A 20,653-nucleotide genomic window follows, 5' to 3' on the forward strand; every position below is an offset into this window, starting at 1 on the left:
AAGACTGGCTGTAATTTCTCATGTTTCAGTGCCATTGACGGTGCTAGACGTTCAATTCATTAGGATCCATGGATTGGACGTCTAACGCCGTTGATGGTGGCAAATTAGTTAAATGAGTACCCTGTAAGCATATATTTTTGAAAATGAAATCATGATTTATGCACGAAAGAAGCACAAGTCAAACATTGTATGAATACATTAGATTTTTTATTAAGCTACTATTAATATTGTGAACAAATTGACAATTTACATCTATTAACAACAAATTCATCAATACATTGACTACCTCTGACGGCGTCATTTCAACTAATATATTAAAGACTATTCAAAAGTACATGCCCAGCCTATTTGAATGTATAACATTTCTAACGAGTGGCACTGAGGCATGACAACACATTTCCCCGTAACTGCATGCTCTCAGTTCCAGGAGATTTAAAGTAAAGTGCGAGTAAAATAATGCGCCCTTCCATCCTTTCACTGACAGTTATTACATCTTAGACTTGCACATTTCAAAATTTAAGGATACTGGAATTTTGTGTGAAATTTCAAGATGAACTTTTAACACACTACAACCTTTTGACTAAAGGTTACAACAAATAAAAAAAAAATCAGAAATACACTAGTTATGACATAATAACAAAATTATAAAAAAAGAAATTCATAGTACTAAACTTTGCCATTGAGAATAATAGATATTTAATTCATTTAAATTGGCAGAGCAGTTTCGAATGGTCATCCTTCAGTAACATTGATGGCACTAGATGTCCAATCCATGTTGACTGGCAATTTTCAATTAAAATTTAAAATGTCTAAATTCCCTATTCAAATATTAATCGTTGACTGGGCTAGATGTCCAATCCATGTCGACCGGGAAGGAACAAACGTTCATTTGTTGAAATGGATTGGACTGGCTTACTCACATGGTTAAACACCAACTCATTGAATAAGTGGACATCAGCATTTACAGTTGTAGTAGTTAATCCTGAAATTCGACCCATAATCCTGGTACTCCTACATTTTTGTGACGTATATTTTAATTAGTAAGTGCAGTACATCTCTGTGATAAAGTTCCATTAACAATTACGTGTTCTTCAGTCTGTACTTCTGTATCACCCAAGCCGTTTTCTTTGGAAGACTTTTCACTTTCCTCCTCATTATCGCCCTCCATTTTCCCATCGTTGCTAGGCGAACTCTCCAAATCAACTACTCTCTCCATCCTTTCCTCTATTAAATTACTGGTGCTCACCTCAATGATGACAATTTCATTACCCCCTTCTAATTGGAAGATCCCCCCTGCACCAGCTGCACTGCTACAGTTTTCACCATCCACTCCCATCATCCCATCTTCACGTTCTATCAAAGCTATCATCTGCATTCCCTCTTGGGATTCTTGTTCCATTTTGCTGTCATCGCCTACTTGGAACACCACACCCTGACTATGGAGAGGCACCAAGTTTTGGGCCGATTCGCAGGAAAGCGGCATGTTGTCGTCGTGGTGTTGGTTAAAATCAGCTTGGGATTGATCGCCTTCCTGAAAATGAAATACAAAAGAGCCTCCCTGCCCGCACTCGTCTTCTCCGAGTTGACTCGTGCTTGGTTTCTCACCACCCCAGTCCTGTAGAAGTGACATCATCGCGCTTTTATCACCCTCCTTTTCCGCCTCTCCTCGCGCGTTGGCTGCAAATTGCACTTCATTGTCAAAGGATAAAACAAACTGCTTTTCTGTCAGTGTTTCTGATGAGTTCATATCAGTTAATTTGGTATGGGTGTTATCGGGAGTAGAAACAATGGCTGGTGGTGATTGAGTATCAATGGAAGTAGAAGGAGTGTAAACAGAAGCAGGGGACGGCGAAAGATCGCAATTAGCCGTGATAGTGGCACTGTTGGGGTGTATCGTCCTGATGGTGGGATCTGGGTTTTTTGTTTCAGCAGGTTTCTGAAGAGCATTTTTTGGTTTGCGACCCCGTCTTCCTCTTGCTGTCCGGTTGCTCTTCCCCAAAATAGGTTTACATAGTAAAGAGTTAGGAATTGGGGCGACGGAGGCGGTTTTATTGTTGGTTATCGCAATGTGAGTCTGCTGGTGTGTCGACAAAACCGGAAATTGGGTGACCTGAGAGTGTGTTTGATTGTTGAACGTTTGAAACATGGGTACGCTTGCAGGCTCAGTGGGTGCTGGAAGCTGGTTCGCTGTGGGGACTAGAATTAAACTTGACTGAGAGCCATTAGTGGAGGGGCATTGTAGCAGGTAGAAGTTCTGGGCTTGGGATGGAGGTGGTGGCGGAGGCGCCGGAGGTGGAGTGGGAGCTGAAAGCGGGATGAGCTGCAAACCGCTGGCTGTTTGAATCATGAAATAGTTTTGAGACGTGTTGACCGGGATGTTAAGAGCCGGTTGCGATACGATCAGGCTCCCGTTGTTCCCCGACGATTCCAGGGTGATGGGGTTGAGGAGCGTAGTGGTCGTGGTAACACCCCCGACGCTGGCTTTCACCGAAATGCCGTCCTGACCCGCGCCCTTGGGGGAGGGAAGTGGGAGGGTGCTGCTGTGCGTTCGGATGTGTCTCTGCAAGTACGAGTGCATGACGAACTCTTTGGAGCAGTACGGGCATTTGAAGTCCTTCTGAGGAGAATGCGTGCGAAGGTGCAGTTGAAGGTTGGAGGAGTGTGTGAAGCACTTGTTGCATTGGGAGCATTGGAATGGTCTCTCGCCGGAGTGAGTGCGTTCATGCTGTGAAAACAGTTAAGGAGAAAAGAAAGTTAGGAGTCGTCGCTTGGACCGTTTGGCATAGGGATGCCAGAAACGATTATTTTGATAGTCGGCTAACCACCATTTTTTTTAACATTCGCCACATTTATAAAACATGTTATTGTTACTTTCCTCTCATAGTTTTTTTCACGTTTCGGTGCCATTGACGGCGAATGAGTTCATGGCTGCTGGGCTGACCTGTTTGAGGTTGGACGTCTGCGAGAACGATTTGGAGCAGATGGTGCAGACGTGAGGTCGCAGTCCGGAATGCATCTGACTGTGCCTACGCAAGCAGCTGGTGTTCTTGAAGGACTTGCCACACTCTTTACACACATAAGGCCTCTCGCCCGTGTGTTGCCGCAGGTGGTACTGGTAATGCGAACTCCACTTGAAGGTGAGAGCGCAGTGAGGGCACTGGAATGCACGTACGCCCGTGTGCACCTGGACGTGCCGAGAAAGGATTAATCCAAAGAATTTGTGACAAAAACAACCACTGCATGAAACAATTTTGGGTGGTTTTCTTACCCGCTGGTGGATGGACAGTAGCGAGGACCTCTTGAAACTCTTTCCACATTCAGTGCATCGGTAGGGTCTCTCGCCAGTGTGGTCCCTCATGTGGTACTTGAGCCCCGAGGAACCTTTGAAGGCTTTTCCGCACTCTGAACAGCGATACGGGCGCTCTGTTTAAAAGACAAAGAAAACACAATGGGAATTTTCATCCATGCTGAAAAGCATTCAGATTCAAAGTCATTCTCGCTAGCTGTTACTGCTTATCAAAACAACAAACTTACTACTGTAAAAGCAAAAAAATGCAACATATTTGTCAAATTTGAAGGGTTGGATGTAAAATGTCCTCATGCTAGAATCCCTATAGTGTGTATATGTGTTTTATTACCACCAAATTACCTCCATTGGTGGTGTTCTTGCTGCCGCTGCCCCTTTTGGAGTTTTTGGCTACTTTTGCAGGCAGTCCTTCTTGTTCCTCGCTTATAGCTATTAAGCTAGCGTGAATTTCCGTCTTTCCCTCTTGTTGCTTGTCAGGAGAGGAAGGCAGTGGCAGAGACAAGGTAAGAGAAGGCGGGCACACTATCTCAGCTTCGGCCTCGGCCAGAAGACGTTGCTCGGGAGTGTGGGTGTGTTGGTGGGTGAGAAGCGAGGACAGGAGGGGAAAGGAGCGGTCGCAGGCAGAGCAGCTGAACTGAGACCGGGATTGGGAGGAGAGGGAGTGCATCTGGAAGCAGAGATTATGTCAGGAGTTAGAAAAAAACACACCATCATTCAAAGGGTTGCCGGTAATCAAGTTCATAATATTTACTTGATAAAATCACCCAAAATAAGAGAACTGAAGAATTGAAGTTTAGTCTACTTAAAATTTTAAGTTAGCATGACTAATAGGAAGTTTGATTTATCACGCTGTATTAGGAGTTCTCACCAGTGACACGTGTCTATTGAGGCCTCCGCTGGTCTTGAAGGACTTATTGCAGTAGCCACATGAAAGGCCTGCCCATGTGCTTGGAGCTTCTGGCTGAACACTCTTGGAACTCTGAATCACTTTGCTGAAGCTTTGCAGAAGTTCAAACTGGGCCTGGGAGGTGGCCACATTCTTTTGAACCAACCAAAAAAAAAGAGACATAGCTTAATTTCTTCACTTAGTGTGTTAGTTTACAGTATTCATAACTTACTGAATTATCTCCAACTGTGTCTGGAAGTGCAAGAAGCACTTCTGCCGTATGTCCACTTTCAGCCGCTGCCGTTGTTTCCACCACTTCTTCGAAATCAGCGAGCAAATGGCCAGCCCCAACTAACCCACCTACCTCCACTTCCCCCGACCCTGATCGCGATTCCCCGCCAGAGCCGAGTTCTTCAGTCCTCATGTGAATTGACTGATGTTCCTCAAGATCATTCCGACTGGCAAAAGTGTTGTTGCAGCTCCCACAGCTGTAAAGCAACAAGCTAGCGCCAGTGTCCGTGCTCAAGTGGACTTCGGTCCCGATGGCCCGAGATGCATTGTTGCCCTCTCCCATGGAAGTGAGGCTAAATTTTGGAAGCAGGTTGGAATTCTGGGTGGATGAAGACGTGGATAAAAAGACCTCTTCCATCCCAACTTCATCATTCCCCTCCTGGCTTACATAGCCTACCATGGCTGTCAACATGGACGTGGCTTCTTCCTCAGAGCCCACCACAACTACTTCTACCAGGTCACGCTCTCCCCCAGCGTCCCCTCCCCCCTTGCTCTCCTTCGCATCCGCACTCGGGTTGGCGTGAGAGTTCTTATGCAGCGCCAAGTTAGACGAATGCGTGAAGCTGCGACCGCATTCGCTGCACACGTACGGCCTCTCGCCCGTGTGTATCCTCATGTGTTGCCTCAGGTTGGTGGACTGAGTGAAGGACTTGTTGCATACGCTGCAGGTGTAAGGTTTGAGACCCAGGTGGACGTTTTTATGTCTGCGTAGACTGCTTGAGTTCTTGAAAGCTTTTGGGCAGGTATCGCACGGGTAAGGGCACTCGCCGGTGTGCTGGCGTAGGTGATACTGGTAATGGGAACTCCATTTAAAAGTCAAAGGGCAATATGGACACAAGAATGTCCTTATTCCTGTGTGGACACTCTGATGCACCTGGGGAGGAAATGAAGCAATGTTTGATCAGTTTATATCCAAGAACAAACATCCCACTGGGAATAATCTTGATTAAGAAACATAAATACTAATAGCCAGTACAGTGGTACTTCTACATACGAGCAGCTCTACCTACGAGATGCTCGAGATACAGAGAAAATTTTGAGCAAATAATTCGCTCTAGATACGAGAAAAATTTTGAGATGCGAGAAAGCCAGGTGGCCATGACATGAGAGGCTGTTTATCATTGTAGCGCACTGTCTTTTTTTGTCGCATCTTTTTCGTGTATAACAGATATCTACGAGCACTGAACGATTTCTTCACACGAGTTTCTCCTACACATGGACCAGAAAACACACAACGCGCATCCACGGGCAAAAAGAGGGCTTTCTGGGTAATGAAGTATACTCGTGCACACAACACCGATAGCCAATGGCACCCTTTCTCAGAATAAAACTTCATTACCCACAATCAATATGTGGGTAGGCTGTTATTCCTTCCTTAGCCTGTTAGCTCCCGCGATCGCTCATTCAAGACTACTTCTCGTTGGCAAGTGGCCGTGCGTTATCCTATTGTGAGGACATTTGTGTGCATCATTTTCGGAATATTTTGAAGGGAATACAACAGCAAACAGCCCATCGATAGCGAACGTGAGGGTGGAGGCGTGGCAAACAGCTAACCTGGCCAGAACGAAGGTAAAAAAAAAAAAAAAGAATTCAGTTTTGTGTAAAGTTACATTAAACTTATGTTTGAGTGTCTGTATATATTAATCCGAGGTAATTTAAATTTGTTTGTTCGGTTACGAGTGCGTTGCCATGGATTTGTTAATAGATGGCGAATTAGAAGACATCAAACATATACAAGTATGTAGAGGTACCACTGTATTTCCAGGATGAGCCTCCAATTCTATCAGTGCTGGTAATATTTTAGCCAATCAAATCCCAGTATCCCAGATTGCCTGCCCTTCCTCGTGACATCATTAATTCTCATTATCATTTGCACCTGAGTATTTATGTGTTGGTATAACTGCTGCCACAAATTGGCTGCACTTTTAAGTGGTGTCTTTTTTGTGTACTCTATTAGCTGAGGTATGAGAAATTTTCTATTTGCATACTTAAATACTTTTTGCAACGGTCTTTTATACTAGTTTTTGTGTGTCCCTTAACGAATAGACAACACAACCCTGTTCAATGTATTAATACGTGAAACCATACCTGGAGAAGAGAGGAGCGTTTAAAGGCTTTGCCACAATCTTGACATTTGTAAGGTTTCTCTCCTGAATGAGACCTGGAAAAAAAATCAAACATAATAATGCAGGTTTTTACCAAGTGTAGTATCCAATTGGAAATTATTGTTGTTTGTGGAGCCAATTGTTGGATTAAGCTTATCAATTTCAGTTCATGTTTGTCCTCTTATGTTTGTATGTTTTGAATTTGGGGGTCATGATAACAGATCATCAATTCAAATGTACCTTTGATGGTAGAGTAATGCAGATGAGCCTTTAAATGCTTTGGGACAAAGGTTGCAGCGGTAGGGTCTCTCATTGTTGTGGCTTCTCTGGTGGTGCGTGAGCCGGGACGACCACCTGAAGCTCTTGCCGCAGTCCAAACACTGGAAGGGATGCTCGGACTGCTCGGACTGCCGGGCCGACTCCGACGTCGCCCCCATGTCCAGAACCACTTCAACGCTGTCTACCACACTCTTGTTGCTCTCCACCAGATCTCCTCTGTCCTGGTCATCCTCACCGTCCTCGCCTGAGCCGAGAAGTGATGGGAAAGGAGAGAGTGAGGCGGAGGACTGCGGAGCCAACAGCTCTGTTTGGACCACCAGGGTGGCCACTGAGTTCGCCATGACAGGTGAGGAGATTCCTTGGATGTAGATCAGTTTTGGGTCATAGTTTTGCACTTCATCCAGCCCATTGTTTGTTGTTGTTGGTGTTGCTGTAGTGTTAGAATTCCGTCCCACCACTGGAAGCCGCAGCTGTCAGTTCCACTAAAACACAACTCTAAAGCGAATGCAAAAATAATCCAGTGTCACTTTTCATTCATGCAAGAACAACGACTACCAATTCTCACTTTTCTCTAACACATTCCTGATTTGACATCTTTAACTGTTCCTACTGTTTGTTCGCTGTCATCCTCCAGCATATCACAGTTTGCAAGCTGTACACACATCAATTTATACCAGGCAAAATGTTCTCGCGTAATCCTTAGGAAAAATCTACTGGCTAAACATACACTAAAAACCTTTCCTGATTTGTTTTACAATGTCAACAATGCAGTTAACGTTACTTACTGGCCTGCATTTGGCCCTCGTCTAAGGAGATCGTCTATATAATATTCAAAAATAATGCATGCAAAAGCAACGATGAAACTCGTCGCGTATATTTAACTCCCACGTAAACGATATTGTCGATAAAATGAGAATGAGATGCATACCGCAGTGCTAATCCACACAACCTTAACAATACACGGCACAGACAAACAGTTTTCCACCCGAAGCCGCCCTCCAAGTACAAGGACGGCGATTGGTCCGTTGAGACATATGATGAGCTTTTTCTATTGGATAGCTACTTCGAACTCAACGTATGTTGGAGTTTTATTTTTATTTTACTTTATTTTTATGTAAATTGAAACCCTTATTTCTAAATTAGGACTGTAACTAATAAAAACAAATTATTGTATTTTTAAATTGTTTAAAAAATGTTGAATTGCCGTCTTGTTTTTTTAAAGCGATTTGACAGACATTGGCGCAAAGCCTTGTGGTATATGTAGTGTTTAAAAGCGTACCTACATATTTTAAAATGAAAGAAGGCATATATTCATATTTATCCGATTGGAAATAATCTTGGTTTTTGTAATAGTGAGGTGAATCATTAAAAAACGTTTTAAATTAAAAAAAAACAGTATTTCTGGGAAGTGGCTGGCCAATCAATGCTGGTCCTATGATTTAAAATAGTGTGAGGGTTTAGTAAGTCAAATGAAATTAATTTAAAAAGCTTTATATATGACAAACTATATCTAGCTTATTTGACCCATGAGAAAAAAAATGCATCTGCATAACTTTTGCACATTCTGTAGTTTTTATTTCACCAAGGCACATTTTTCACATTGAGGCCAATCAGTGTCAGAGGCATCTCGATGTTACAATAATTTAACATATAACTGGAGTGTATTAGATTACAAACTTTATAAAAGTATAAAAGAAGGAAATAGAGGAGACTTGCTCCATTGCAGCACAAAATAAATAGTTCCACCAAGTTACTTAAATAAATAGCCAATACTGTAACAAAAACTAGAAAGAAATGAACAAAAATGAAAGTGAGAAAATAGGTCATCTAAATTATATTGTAGAAAACATCATCCACAAAGCACTGTACAGCAATTTACATTCATGTACAATTATGTACACCAATAGAGTGTCACAATACATAGTATTTTAAAGACTTTTAGTGTTTAAGTTAAAAAAGAACAAACTTATTTTTTTTCTAAATTCCAAAATATGCTTTGTAGGCCAGCCATTTCACTCATCCAAGACGCTGATTCCATAAGTTTGTGCAAAGAATCTAATCAGGTCCATCAGTGCTTAACAATAAGGCCCACTCAAACAACTTTACCACATTTAGAGATGTCTCCTCATGCAAAGCGCGACAAACAAGCGTTACAAAAATAGATACTCTGTCTCTGGCACTGAAAAGCATTCACTTGTCTTGATGATGTCACTGGCACATCCCTTTGGATATTTTTTTTTCAGTTTTTCGGATAATTTAAAGGGCACTGCTATGTGAAATAACCTTGACTATCTCAGATGTATGCCACATCTACCGGAATAAAATTAAACGGATAAAATGCACAAATACCAACAGATGAGTTTAAAGAAATGTAATAATTACCAGGGAGTACTACCTTGGAGATCAGTGAGACACAAGAAAACAAGAAGTATGTGGTCAAATAAATTCACATCAGTGAAGAAACGAAGATGCCAGATGACACATGAAGACTTCAAATAAATAACATTAAATAAATTACTAACAGTCAATAAATAAATAAATACATAAATAACATGGTCGTGGACTATGAAAGAGTTCAAGAAATGATGGTCACCGTAGTTACACTGGCAGATAGTTATTGTAGTCGCGTTGTCGTGTATCCTCTTTGGCTCTGGTGGAAAGAAAGACATTCTTTACACTTAAGGTGATATTGTGGCCTTTTTTTTTGGATGCCATCGACTACAGTGCAAGCCGGTCGTTCCCCGTTGTGCGTTCTGACTTCTTTTGAGTTCTTATTGAGGTGTGGTGATTTTTGGCTTGAGGCTGATGAATGCCCTGGAAGCCCAATCACAGAAAAGCTTGAAGTGGTGGAGGAGCTCCTGGCTGGATTGCAGCACATCAAATTGATAAGGAAGGTGAGGGGGGAGGGAAGGGGTGGCAGAGGTCAGTTTTGGTGCATCCACCCTCAGCATCTGTAGGTAGGATTGACAAAATGTTCATTTAGTCAACGGTTGTCACACTTTGTCGCATAACCCTATTCATGAAAAATAATGGCAAAGACTAGTTGCTGTGGTTTTGCAGCGTATCGTCGGTTATTAACGCATAAGAAATCTGCGTTGGAGCCCTCTTGTGGCTGTTTGAGTTGAAATAACATTCTGAAGTGAGTGGAAGAGCTTTATTCTGGCAGTAAAGTTTGAGTTTTCCCCCATGTTGTGGTATCGGGAGGCGTATTGAGCCTTTTACTTTCAGAACTGCATTATCTGCGAGAAGACTTCTTTTCTAAATACTAAGTGACTTATGATGTAAGGCAGGGATGTCAAAGTGGCGGCCTGGGGACCAGATCTGGCCCGCCGCATCATTTTGTGTGGCCCGGAAAGTGAGTGCCAACTTTCTGTTTTAGGATAAAATTAAAATGAAGAGTATAGATGAATATAAAATTTCCTGATTTACCCCCTTTTAAATAAATAATTGTGATTTTTTAATCATTTTTTTCTGTGTTTTTAGTTCAAAAATCATTTTGTAAAATCTAAAACTATATTAAAAAAAACTAAAATAAACATTGTTTTAGATCTATAAAAAAACTGAATATTCAGGGCTTTTAATCCAGTTCTTTTAATCCATTAATAAAAAAATATCTAAATATTATATCTAAAATGGTCTGGCCCACGTGAAATCAAGTTGACGTTAAAGTGGCCCGCGAACCAACCCGAGTCTAGTGTTATCACACCTATCCTCAATTATGAAAAATGCAGAGAAAAACACTTTTTTGTGCTCTTTCCAAAACACTCAACGATGCCATTTCATGGTTTCAGTAGCACTGCCTTCTGTAAAAGTTGTGCTTTAAAATACCCTCTCTTAGAACTTGATGTAGCCAGAGCACTATGTTGAAGTTGGGGGCGGAGCTTCAATTTAAAAGTATACATATTACCCTTTCTAATATAAAAAAGTAGGGCGTTGGCACTGCCTTATGGCATCTATAGGCAATTATAGAAACATTTTGGGGGGCCGTAAATCACTCGCTGAGTGTCGCTATTCGAGCAAAGGATTACTCCTTTTTGCCAATGGAAAAAAGCCGAGCCAGCGGAAAAGGGCCATAAGTCAACTGGGATAGGCTTTTAATGCCCACCCACGTTATTGAAAAAAAACAAAACATTATTGGACTTTTCTTGTGCTTCAAAACTTTCAAAGTTAAGCGCAATTTTTCACCTGACGGTACAGAAGATTGATGAGTGACTTCATTTCCCTGATGACCTCCACCAGCTTGGGCAGTGCAGGGTGCTGGTGTTTCTTGGACACCCTGTTCAGCCACTCAAAGTGGTGCTCGTAGAGCTTCAGGTCGGCGTGCAGCTGAGAGAGTGTGGGCTTGACCTAAGGGGGGGTTAAGTTAAGTTAAGAGACTGCACATGGGTGTGTCAAGATGTGCCGTAACTGTGTTAGGACGACGAAAAAAAAAACAAGCCAGCTTCTCACACGCACACATCCACAGAAGAAAGACATTATCGGGGGCATTACCTCAAGGTTGCTGAGATCATTGGCTGATCTGTTGCTCATTTCTGGCAGGGACCTGAATCTGTGGGGCTCCACGTCAGATTCGAAAGCATGCTCCCTCTGAAGGAGAAAACAAGACACAAACACATAGCCGCTCGTCACGATCTTGCATCAGAAATGTGCGCTCATCCCTCAGACAAGTCACAGCAGCACGAGGAAAGTATTAGTGGTGTGACAACGTTCGCCGAGAGACGCTTTGTTTCCTGCACTTTCAGACAGTAGCGCTCACCGAAGGACGTGCGCTTGGTAAAGGTCAGCGTGAGTTCGTTCGCACTCGACCTCTCCATAAGTTAAAATAGTTCAGGACTAGATTTTCCACTCTGTACTTTCGTTTGACAATGCGGAGAGTTTGAGGGCTTGTTTGATTGAGATTTGAGGGACTTTTAACGCTGAAAAAAATGTGACTGCACTGATATGTTTTTACAGTATGAGCTCATTTCAGATATTCTTTCATGTTGTTTTGTTTCACTAAGAAGGACCTGTCAGTTTAAGTTATCATTATCCTGTCACAAATCAGCTTGCAGCAAAGTTGTGTTCAAACAGGTATTGGTTGTCCAAAAAAAATCCTTTACTACATTTGGGAAGTCTGTTTTGGGGCATTTACTTTATGTTCTCACCGTGTGAAGTCAACACCATAAAGAAGATTGTTGTTAATAAATCTGCCAAACATATATGATTTATACAAATTCCAAGTGTATAAAATGAGGCTTCAAAATCATGAAAAATCAAGCCTACGTCTCTGTTCTGAAATGCTGAGTGCGTCCCACCACGCCCCGCTCAACTGTCGACTGTCATCCAAATGTCACTGCATCACATGGAAAATTGGGCATTACTTAATCTACCGCTTAAAAAAAAAAAATTATGCCTATGCATGTTATAGAAAAGGAAGAGGCATCCCTTAAGGCCTCCAAGGTCTGGAATTTAATTTAATTAGTTGTTCTGGGGTCCAACAGTTGGCCTTTTCCACGTCGGATTACTTGCGAGCTAACAGACTTGGGCCTAGCAATAACAACCTAAAAGTACCTTTTAATTCACCAAATAACAAATGGCTATTTTTTAAGATTCAGCATCAGATCTGGCTTTAACTTTGCCCCAAAATAGAAAAGGAATACCAAGCTAGTGAAACTCAGTGAGCTAGCTGATGTTGTCGTTCTTGGTATATTTTCACATTTTCAGCAGTTATCTTCAAACATGTGTATTGTATATATATATATATATATATATTAGATTAGATTAGATAACTTTATCCTGTATTCGGGAAATTTCAATGTCACAGTAGCTAGAGGGTGAGAATACAGACACAGGAAAAGACTTTTTCAGACATAAATAAATAGGTAAAAAAAATGAGATAATAAATATATATATATATATATTTACATATATACATATACAGTACTAAATCTCTTGAACTCCTACTTTCAACTGCATGTGCCTGTACTTTGTACTCAAGTCTGGCCACCCAATGTCAACAATGAGAGCAAATGACCTGAACCCACAGGAAGTTTTGTGCACACAACAACGCATGCCGTGGCCAACAGAGCAGAGCGCAGCGACAGCATACAGCAGAAGGGAAACTCCAAAGCCACTATAAAAAGATGTAATGACGCAGTACTGCCCACTGCTCAGCTACAGAGTATTGTGTTGTCATCCACATCTGCTCTCACTATCTTGTATTTCTCATCCGGACCACCAGAGGGGGTAAACAATATCCATGCAGGTGAATTGAACTCATCAGGGGACACTGGGACTTTGACTTATCAGTTTCATTTTATGAGCCAGCTCTTAGCTCAGCTTTCCCGTATATGGATATTACTCCATCTTTTTTTTTATTTTATAGAAGTGCAAGTGAAATTTCTAGCTCTACTAAGGTGTTTCTATAGAACAAGGGTGTCAGACTCGGGTTAGTTCGTGGGCCGCATTAACGTCAACTCGGTTTCATGTGGGCCGGACCATTTTAGATATAATATTTAGATATATTTTTTTTATAAATGGATTAAAAGAACTGAATAAAAAGCCCTGAATATTCCGTTTTTTATAGATCTAAAACAATGTTTATTTTAGCTTTTTTTAAATATATTTTTAGATTTTACAAAATGATTTTTGAACTAAAAACACAGAAAAAAATGATTAAAAAATTACAATTATTGATTTAAAAGGGGGAAAATCAGGAAATGTAATCTACATTTATACTCTTCATTTTAATTTAATCCTAAAACAGAAAGTCGGCACTCATGATTTACTTTCTCGGGCCGCACTAAATGATGCGGCGGGCCAGATTTGGCCCCCGGGCCGCCACTTTGACACCTGTGCTATAGAACAATTGCGCAAAAGCGGGGCGGCCCATTGGTGGAGTGGTTAGCGTGTCGGCCTCACAGTGGGAGACAAGGTTCAAATCCAGGTCGGTCCACCTGTGTGGAGTTTGCATGTTCTCCCCGGGACTGTGTGGGTTTTCTCCGGGTACTCCGGTTTCCTCCCACATGAGTGTGAACGTAAATAGTTGTTTGTCTCCTTGTGCCCTGCGATTGGCTGGCCACCAATTCAGGGTAAGGCGGTTCAGAAAAATGAGAATTGAGCAAAAGCATGTCTGATTCTATAATGAATGATGGCTCATCCTTCAGAGAACATAACAACATTAAGGTGATTAGTGTTCAGAAATGTTTTGTGCCAACATTTTTCCTAAACCTGTTGTTGTTGTTTGTGTTTTTTAAAATGTTATTTTTAAGCATGAATGTGCCTCATTGTGTCTGTTCGTAAGAGCTCACTTATGTTGCGGTCCTGTGTTTTGTCTCTACAGCTTTTGTCCTCCTCTGTCCATCGTTCCTATCAGGTACACACACACACATACACACATACACACACACACACACACACACACACATACACAGCACTCTGTCATCTCTTCATCTCTTGTGGTTTTAGCTCCATCTTTTTCATCCTTTTAATTCCCCCTCTTATCCTCCTTTTTCTCGCTCCCTCCTCTTTGGCTCATGACCTCACCCGGCAAAACTTAACGTCTAGCGTCTGTCTTCCTTGAATGCAAATACAAGAATGCGATAAATCTTTTTTTTGTTTTATTTTTATCAAGTCACTTTGCTGTGGCGACCAAAAGTAAAACACTAAACACCACACCTACACAACCGTGACTATTTACAGAAACCTCAATAAGCCCCATACCGCAAAAATGCACTCTCAGAGAGACACACACACACACACACACTTTGCCACCGTACAGACACTCTTGGCCACATTTGCATGGTTTTGTCACAAAAACTTATATAAACTTATACGTTATACGCTCCAGCTCCTGTTTTAAAAGCATCACTTTCATTGCTCGTCTCGCCGGGACTTTCCACGGATTCCTATTCTATTTATCTTTCCGAACGATGTCCTCTTTTTAGCAAAAATTCCACACAATAAGAAAAAAAGACATCTTCCATGTTACCAAACACTGTCAAATACTGTCCCCAATGCTCCTTGATGTGTGCATGTGTTTTTCAAAGCCGAACCACAGGTTTAAACGATGGCGACAGTGATAGCCTCAAACACACATAGTACATAGTACATATATAGAACACTACTACTTCACATGGACTAATCAAGACTAGAGAGCGTTATGAGGCTATTATTAGCTTTATCTCCCCAACACAAAGAGTTTTAGGGTTTGCATAATGCAAAAATAGAATCTGGATCAGTCACGCGAAACCAAAGATGCGCAGATATGATCTCGGTGTATTTTCACCTGTTACAAAACGCCAGCTGGAGACCAATCTTGGCGACATTCTCGCATGACATTTTCCTAGCCGCGCGAATGTCAACAAAACTGGCGCATTTACTCAGACGTGTCCGTAGAATGTGGTGGGAAAAATACAAGCTTCCTTTACTGCAATCACATTTCCACAGTCTTGCCGCAGAAACCAAACACCAGTCCAAGCAAACATCTTGTGCAGTATTGGTTGTTGTTGTTGTTTCGTGGTTGATATGTTGAGCTGAAGGTGAGAAATTTTCTTTTTCAACCCACTTTTTAAATCCCCTTTGCTTCTGTGCAAGTCAGGTGACATAAGGTTGCTGAGTCAGCGTTCTGTGAGGTCAGTCAGTCAAATCTCTGGCCAGTCGGTCATCAGTTAAAAGCAGCTTAAGTCTGTCCGGAGTCCTACGTAATAGCTGAGCTCACAAACCCCGTTCCAAAAGATTGGAGTGTAAACTTCTAAATAACTTTAGTGCTTTAATTAATGCTATTAGGCAATTAGACTTGGGTGCAATGGCTCGGAAGAATAATAAAAAGCCTTGAGCCAGGGACAAGGGAGAATGCTTAACTGTAGATCACCAAAGAAAAAGGTACATTTAATCTTAAAATGCTGTAATAAGTAATGGCTAGCCAGTCATTTTTTTTAAAAGACGCATTGTGCATTAGCTTCTATGTCTTATCTAATAGCGTCTTTTGAATATGATTTGTCAGCTTGGGAGTGTGATATGTAAATGAATGTGCAATAACGGTACGGCTGTGGCTAAAGAAAAAGAAGTGTGCTCCGTAAAACTACAGCCAAAAAAAAATGCATAAAAATACAATTGAGTGCAGAAGATTGGCAAAAAAATCACATTTTCAGTGTTTTTTATGCTGGGACGGATATTTGAGCTTGTATCTTAGGGTGCCATTTTAATGCATTTGTTGCTCTAGCGCCATCTAAAGAACACGGGAAAGGCTCTTTACACAACTTTGCAAATAGTATATAGTGTGTTAGATCAAGATTATTAGATTTTTTTAAAGATTTTTTTTGACTGTTGCAACTGACTATAAGCCTCGCCCACCAGATTTCACAAGTGTATTTGTTCTTATACAAGTCGAAAAGTACTAGACTATAAGCCGCAGGTGTCCACATTGTATTGTGGGATATTTACACAAAAAGGCATGCGGTTCATTAGCCGGTAAAATACAGAAATGGGCCAGCGGTCTCTAAAAAAAATGTCCGAAAATGACAGTAGTAGTGTTAAATTGCCCCTCAGCATCACATAAGTCGCATTTTTCAGGGCTATGATTAGATTTCAAGGAAAATGGCGGCAAATCTTTTGTCCAAAAAAAATGACATAGCGGACCAGAACTTGCCCGCTGCCCCCGAGTTTGACACCTGCCAATCCCATGCCACTTACCAGCAATTCTTGCGTGAGCTTCATGAGATTTCTGGTCTGGTTAAACAGCTTGTCCATTTCGCTGGAGCGCCGCTGAGGTAGCGGGGAGGCAGACGAGAAGACGGGAAGCTGGGCCAATAGCAGCGAGAAGAGCAGAGACGACGACGAGTCCAGCAGCACTGGCAGGAGAAGAGAGAGAGAGAGAGAGAGAGAGAGAGAGAGAGAGAGAGAGAGAGAGAGAGAGAGAGAGAGAGAGAGAGAGAGAGAGAGAGAGAGAGAGAGAGAGAGAGAGAGAGAGAGAGAGAGAGAGAGAGAGAGAGAGAGAGAGAGAGAGAGAGAGAGAGAGAGAGAGAGAGAGAGAGAGAGAGAGAGAGAGAGAGAGAGAGAGAGAGAGAGAGAGAGAGAGAGAAAAAACGGAAGCAATTAGCTGGGAGGCGCTGTCATCTCGCCCGTAATGATAATGACCTCAGGCTGCTGCTGTCAACTCCGGGGGAAGATATTGCACCATAATATAAACAATAGCTGTAGACTTGGCACGAGGCGCCCCCGTGTTGAGCCTCGGTGACAGATTCATGTTTTTACAGGCAAATCATTAAACACCATCGCCATCACTCCTGGCCCGGGATAAAACCGAGCAATGAATGCGGCTGGTTGTCACACCTGCAACTGGATAGGTGCATGTGTTGCCGCTATAAATTATAGAGAGCCGGGGCCAAGTCAGACGCGGCAAAAACAGTAAGCTCATTCATTCTTTTGCTCTTTCAAGTTTCAAAATACAAGCTAGTGTAAAGCGTTTAAAAAGGAGGGGACCACGGTGGTGCTGAAGCCGCCGACGTTTGATAATTACAGGTGAACCGCAACCGTTTACAGACAAAATAACACGTGGGATGTGAACTCACTGTCCTTCAAAGTGGAATCGTTTCAGAATAGTTCAAATATTTGCTGTTGTTTTAAGAAAATTCAGCGGGACATGCACGCTATCGGCAAACAGAAATGACATTATTTTGGGAGGGGGAAAAAAGTTCAATTCAGAAAATCTCAAGAAAAATCAAAAATATCACTAAAACGTTCACTTACATTTCATATTGGTTTGAATCCAATAGAATGGAAACCCAGACAGCAAGTTGATAAATAAATAAATAGTAATAAATAAATTAAAAAAAACAATAAATAGACGTGTCACGTGTTCCAGCTTCTGCTTTGGCGCCTTTTCAGTCAAAATGCCTCCTGAAGACCAGGTAGAATTTTAAGTCAAATCAAATAAAATTCAATAGCGTCCAATTTTCTTTTTGGATTTAAAAAAAAAAAAAAAGCAAAGTTGGAGCAAAGTTTGAGATGTTGGAGTCTTTATGGAAGATGAGAAGGAGGCACTTGGACAGATGAAAAGAGAAATAGCAGAGAGATGGATGCGATGTGTATAAGTCCAATTTATGCCGCAAGTGAAGTGTTTAGGCTTGTTTAAAACTTCCTTTATAAAGACGTCGGGCCTATGACACATCGCCTGTGACTCACTTCATTCATAAAAACACACACACACACACACACACATACACACACAAACATAGACACACACTTGCTCTCTCTCTCTCTCTCTCTCTTTTCTCTCCCCTCCCTTCTGCCCTCTTCACTCTCCTCCCTCTCGCTCTCTCTCTCTCTCTCTCTCTCTCTCTCTCTCTCTCTCTCTCTCTCTCTCTCTCTCTCTCTCTCTCTCTCTCTCTCTTTGCAAAAATTCTGTTGTTTCTGCTTCTACTTTCCTCTATCACTTTCTCCCCTCCCATCCCTGCCGGCCGGTTTCTGTCCCGCACCTCTTCCTCCGTGCGCCAATCATGTTCGCATCTGGTCTTATCTGACCATCTCCAAATCTCTTCCCTATTTGCCCATTGTCTTCACATGTATCACTTGAGCTCATCAGTCATGTGTCTTTCATAGTACCTGCTCATGTCTGGGGATATTTTTTTCTCTTGTTGTTGTATTATTTGTAAGCTTTTGACACTGTAAAAAATGTTGCAGAAATGTGAATTTCAAGTCAACTCAATACATTTAAATAATCATGTTTTCAGGTTAAAACTCAATGTTTAGTTGAGGAGTTTGTACTCAACATTTGCCATGCAATGATGGCATTCGCAGTTTAGAAAAAGTATAAAGTCAAAATACAAACTAGGAGTTGACAGAAACTTTGAAATCATGACGAGATTACTTAAACGTACTTAAAGAGGCATCGTCTTGAAATAGGGTTTAAACAAAGAAACAAAAATACACTGCAATTCAGAGTATTGGCAGAACAGGTTTGTTCACGTATTCACCATAAGATGTCACAATTGCGAAATGTGTACTTTCTTTCTTTTTATAATGATGGAGCGGGAAGATGTCATGAAAAGACTGGCAGCCCACTAGGCTTATAAATAGTTAAGTAAATTGTCAAGTAGTTTGAACTCAAAATTTGAAGGAAATATATTATATTTCAGTGAAATATAAAAGAAGTTACTTCAAGCGGGATTCGAACATGGGCAGACAACTGAGCTAAACACGATGGCTTGCTGTCTTTTTGCGCGCTTTTTTTGAAAGCATCGAGGTTGGGCTTATCATTCCACATCAAGAAAGCCAATTTAACCCTTTTAATCAAGTTCACAACACTAACCTAACTTCAAATGATTTAACGACAAATAAGTGACTTAAGAATTTGAGTTATGCCTACATCAAATCTTAACCAAGCATGACTAATAGGAAGTTTTTTTTTTTTTACAGTGCATTGCCCTGCAAATACCTTTTCCTCTCCTTTTCTGCCCCTTTTGAGACAGCAGCCTGTTATTTCCACTGCCCCACCACCCACCACCCACCACACACACACACATGCATACACATACTATCCACCTCCCATTTTTTCTTTCTCCCTCCCTTCCTCTCCAGGGTGAAGGAAAGAGTGAGGAGTGAGCGACGGATAGCAGAGAGAGGTGTTGTCCAGGACCGGACCAGAAGGGGCCTCTGAAAAGCGTTGCATAGAAACAGTGAGAACACATGCACATCCATCTGAATTTTTTTTTTTTTTTTTTTTTTTTGAGGGTACATGAGCGCACGCTTGTACACTGTGGGTGGGGTGCCCACTGAACGAGGTCATGCAGGACAGCATGACAACATACGTATAACGTACACACGCGATTTGCAGAGCAGAAACGAGGCTCCTCACGCTATCTTAAGGAACCTTTTGACTTGGAGCAAAATGGATTGTGTGGTATATTTGCAGTATTCCCCCGTTTTTCGCCGTTTTCCGCAAAAAAATGCGGAAAATAAGAACCTGGGAAAAACGGGGGTATATTGTGTTTGGTTTGAATTTCAAAGGGAGTTTGGTGAAATATTTAGTTTCTGGGTGTTGATTTTGATAAAAATGTATTTTTCTTCTTTTGTTGTTGATAAATCTTGGTCAATTTGAATCATTTTGAAATGAGGAGTGGAAATCTCCAATTTCATTATCTTATGATGAACAACTGGCACCATTTGATTTTGATTAGATCTTAACAATCAATTTAATAGGATCTGCACAAATTTAATACAAAAATTAATATTTCATCTGAAGCAAGAGAAAATACTAAAAGGATTTTTGACAATTTTTACAATATGGTGCTAAAACATTTCAGATATTTGAATGAAAACCTTTCTTTTTAACAAAATGCCACATCTCAAAGGCGGTTTGACTCATTTGATTGGATTATTACCTAACCACTCCTGATCACTAAATTCATGACAATACGAAATAGATGTTTTGGGAAACAATAAAGACGATTGTTGGCTTTTATTGATGCGTAGACCGTGTTGTTTTACCTTGTTTTGTCGCCGGTCTTTTGGTCGTCGGTCTTTTGGTCGCCGCTCTTTTGGTCGCCCGTTGTCGCAGTTGGGGCGACCAAAAGACCGCGACCAAAAGACCGCGACCAAAAGACCGGCGACCAAAACACGGCGACCAAAAGACCGGCGACCAATCGACCGCACACGCAGGCGTAGGACTGGTCACCTGCGTCAACATGAGATCCATTAATGACGCGCGGCCACTCCAGGGTGTCACTTTTGAGCCCAAAGAAATGGATGGACATATTTTTTTTGTTGATACAAGTTCTTATTAACTGCCATTGAGCATGCGTTATG

General features: G+C 41.6%; 2 protein-coding genes and 1 long non-coding RNA gene across 4 annotated transcripts; 1 reads left to right on the plus strand and 2 right to left on the minus strand.

The window, feature by feature from the left end:
• Window positions 1-185: 185 nt before the first annotated feature.
• On the minus strand, window positions 186-7,872 carry znf628 (zinc finger protein 628). Of its 2 annotated transcripts, none has more exons than XM_077598423.1 (9): window positions 7,797-7,872; window positions 6,830-7,363; window positions 6,573-6,645; window positions 4,426-5,358; window positions 4,176-4,346; window positions 3,650-3,974; window positions 3,269-3,423; window positions 2,942-3,184; window positions 186-2,725 (listed from the first exon to the last, which is right to left on the minus strand). In XM_077598423.1, the coding sequence occupies exons 2-9, from the start codon at window positions 7,207-7,209 to the stop codon at window positions 1,034-1,036; spliced, it is 3,972 nt and encodes a 1,323-aa protein (XP_077454549.1). In that variant the 5' UTR covers window positions 7,210-7,363; window positions 7,797-7,872; the 3' UTR covers window positions 186-1,033. The 2 variants fall into 2 exon arrangements, with proteins under 2 accessions (XP_077454549.1, XP_077454550.1); XM_077598424.1 differs by having other exon boundaries at window positions 7,654-7,799.
• LOC144072973 (uncharacterized) lies at window positions 6,331-16,776 on the plus strand. Its single transcript, XR_013299986.1, has 4 exons — window positions 6,331-6,446; window positions 7,078-7,214; window positions 14,190-14,222; window positions 16,589-16,776. It is a non-coding gene; the product is annotated as an uncharacterized LOC144072973 (long non-coding RNA).
• Window positions 8,418-17,718, minus strand: il11a (interleukin 11a). The gene is made up of 5 exons (XM_077598427.1): window positions 17,597-17,718; window positions 16,541-16,698; window positions 11,360-11,455; window positions 11,054-11,215; window positions 8,418-9,819 (listed from the first exon to the last, which is right to left on the minus strand). Exons 1-5 carry the CDS (start codon window positions 17,601-17,603, stop codon window positions 9,640-9,642), a joined length of 603 nt encoding a protein of 200 aa, XP_077454553.1. The 5' UTR covers window positions 17,604-17,718; the 3' UTR covers window positions 8,418-9,639.
• Between the last annotated feature and the right edge of the window lie 2,935 nt (window positions 17,719-20,653).

The sequence above is a fragment of the Stigmatopora argus genome, chromosome 4 (assembly GCF_051989625.1).
Source record: "Stigmatopora argus isolate UIUO_Sarg chromosome 4, RoL_Sarg_1.0, whole genome shotgun sequence".
NCBI lineage: Eukaryota > Metazoa > Chordata > Actinopteri > Syngnathiformes > Syngnathidae > Stigmatopora > Stigmatopora argus.

Coding starts and splice junctions, on each gene's coding strand:
- znf628 (XM_077598423.1), bottom strand. CDS start 7,209: ATGGCGAACTCAGTGGCCACCCTGGTGGTCCAAACAGAGCTGTTGGCT. Junction 3,424..3,649: donor CAAGAACACCACCAATGGAG/GTAATTTGGTGG, acceptor TCTTTTAAACAG/AGCGCCCGTATCGCTGTTCA. Junction 3,185..3,268: donor TACTGTCCATCCACCAGCGG/GTAAGAAAACCA, acceptor CGGCACGTCCAG/GTGCACACGGGCGTACGTGC.
- il11a (XM_077598427.1), bottom strand. Junction 11,456..16,540: donor AGCTCACGCAAGAATTGCTG/GTAAGTGGCATG, acceptor TTTCTCCTTCAG/AGGGAGCATGCTTTCGAATC. Junction 11,216..11,359: donor ATGATCTCAGCAACCTTGAG/GTAATGCCCCCG, acceptor ACCCCCCCTTAG/GTCAAGCCCACACTCTCTCA.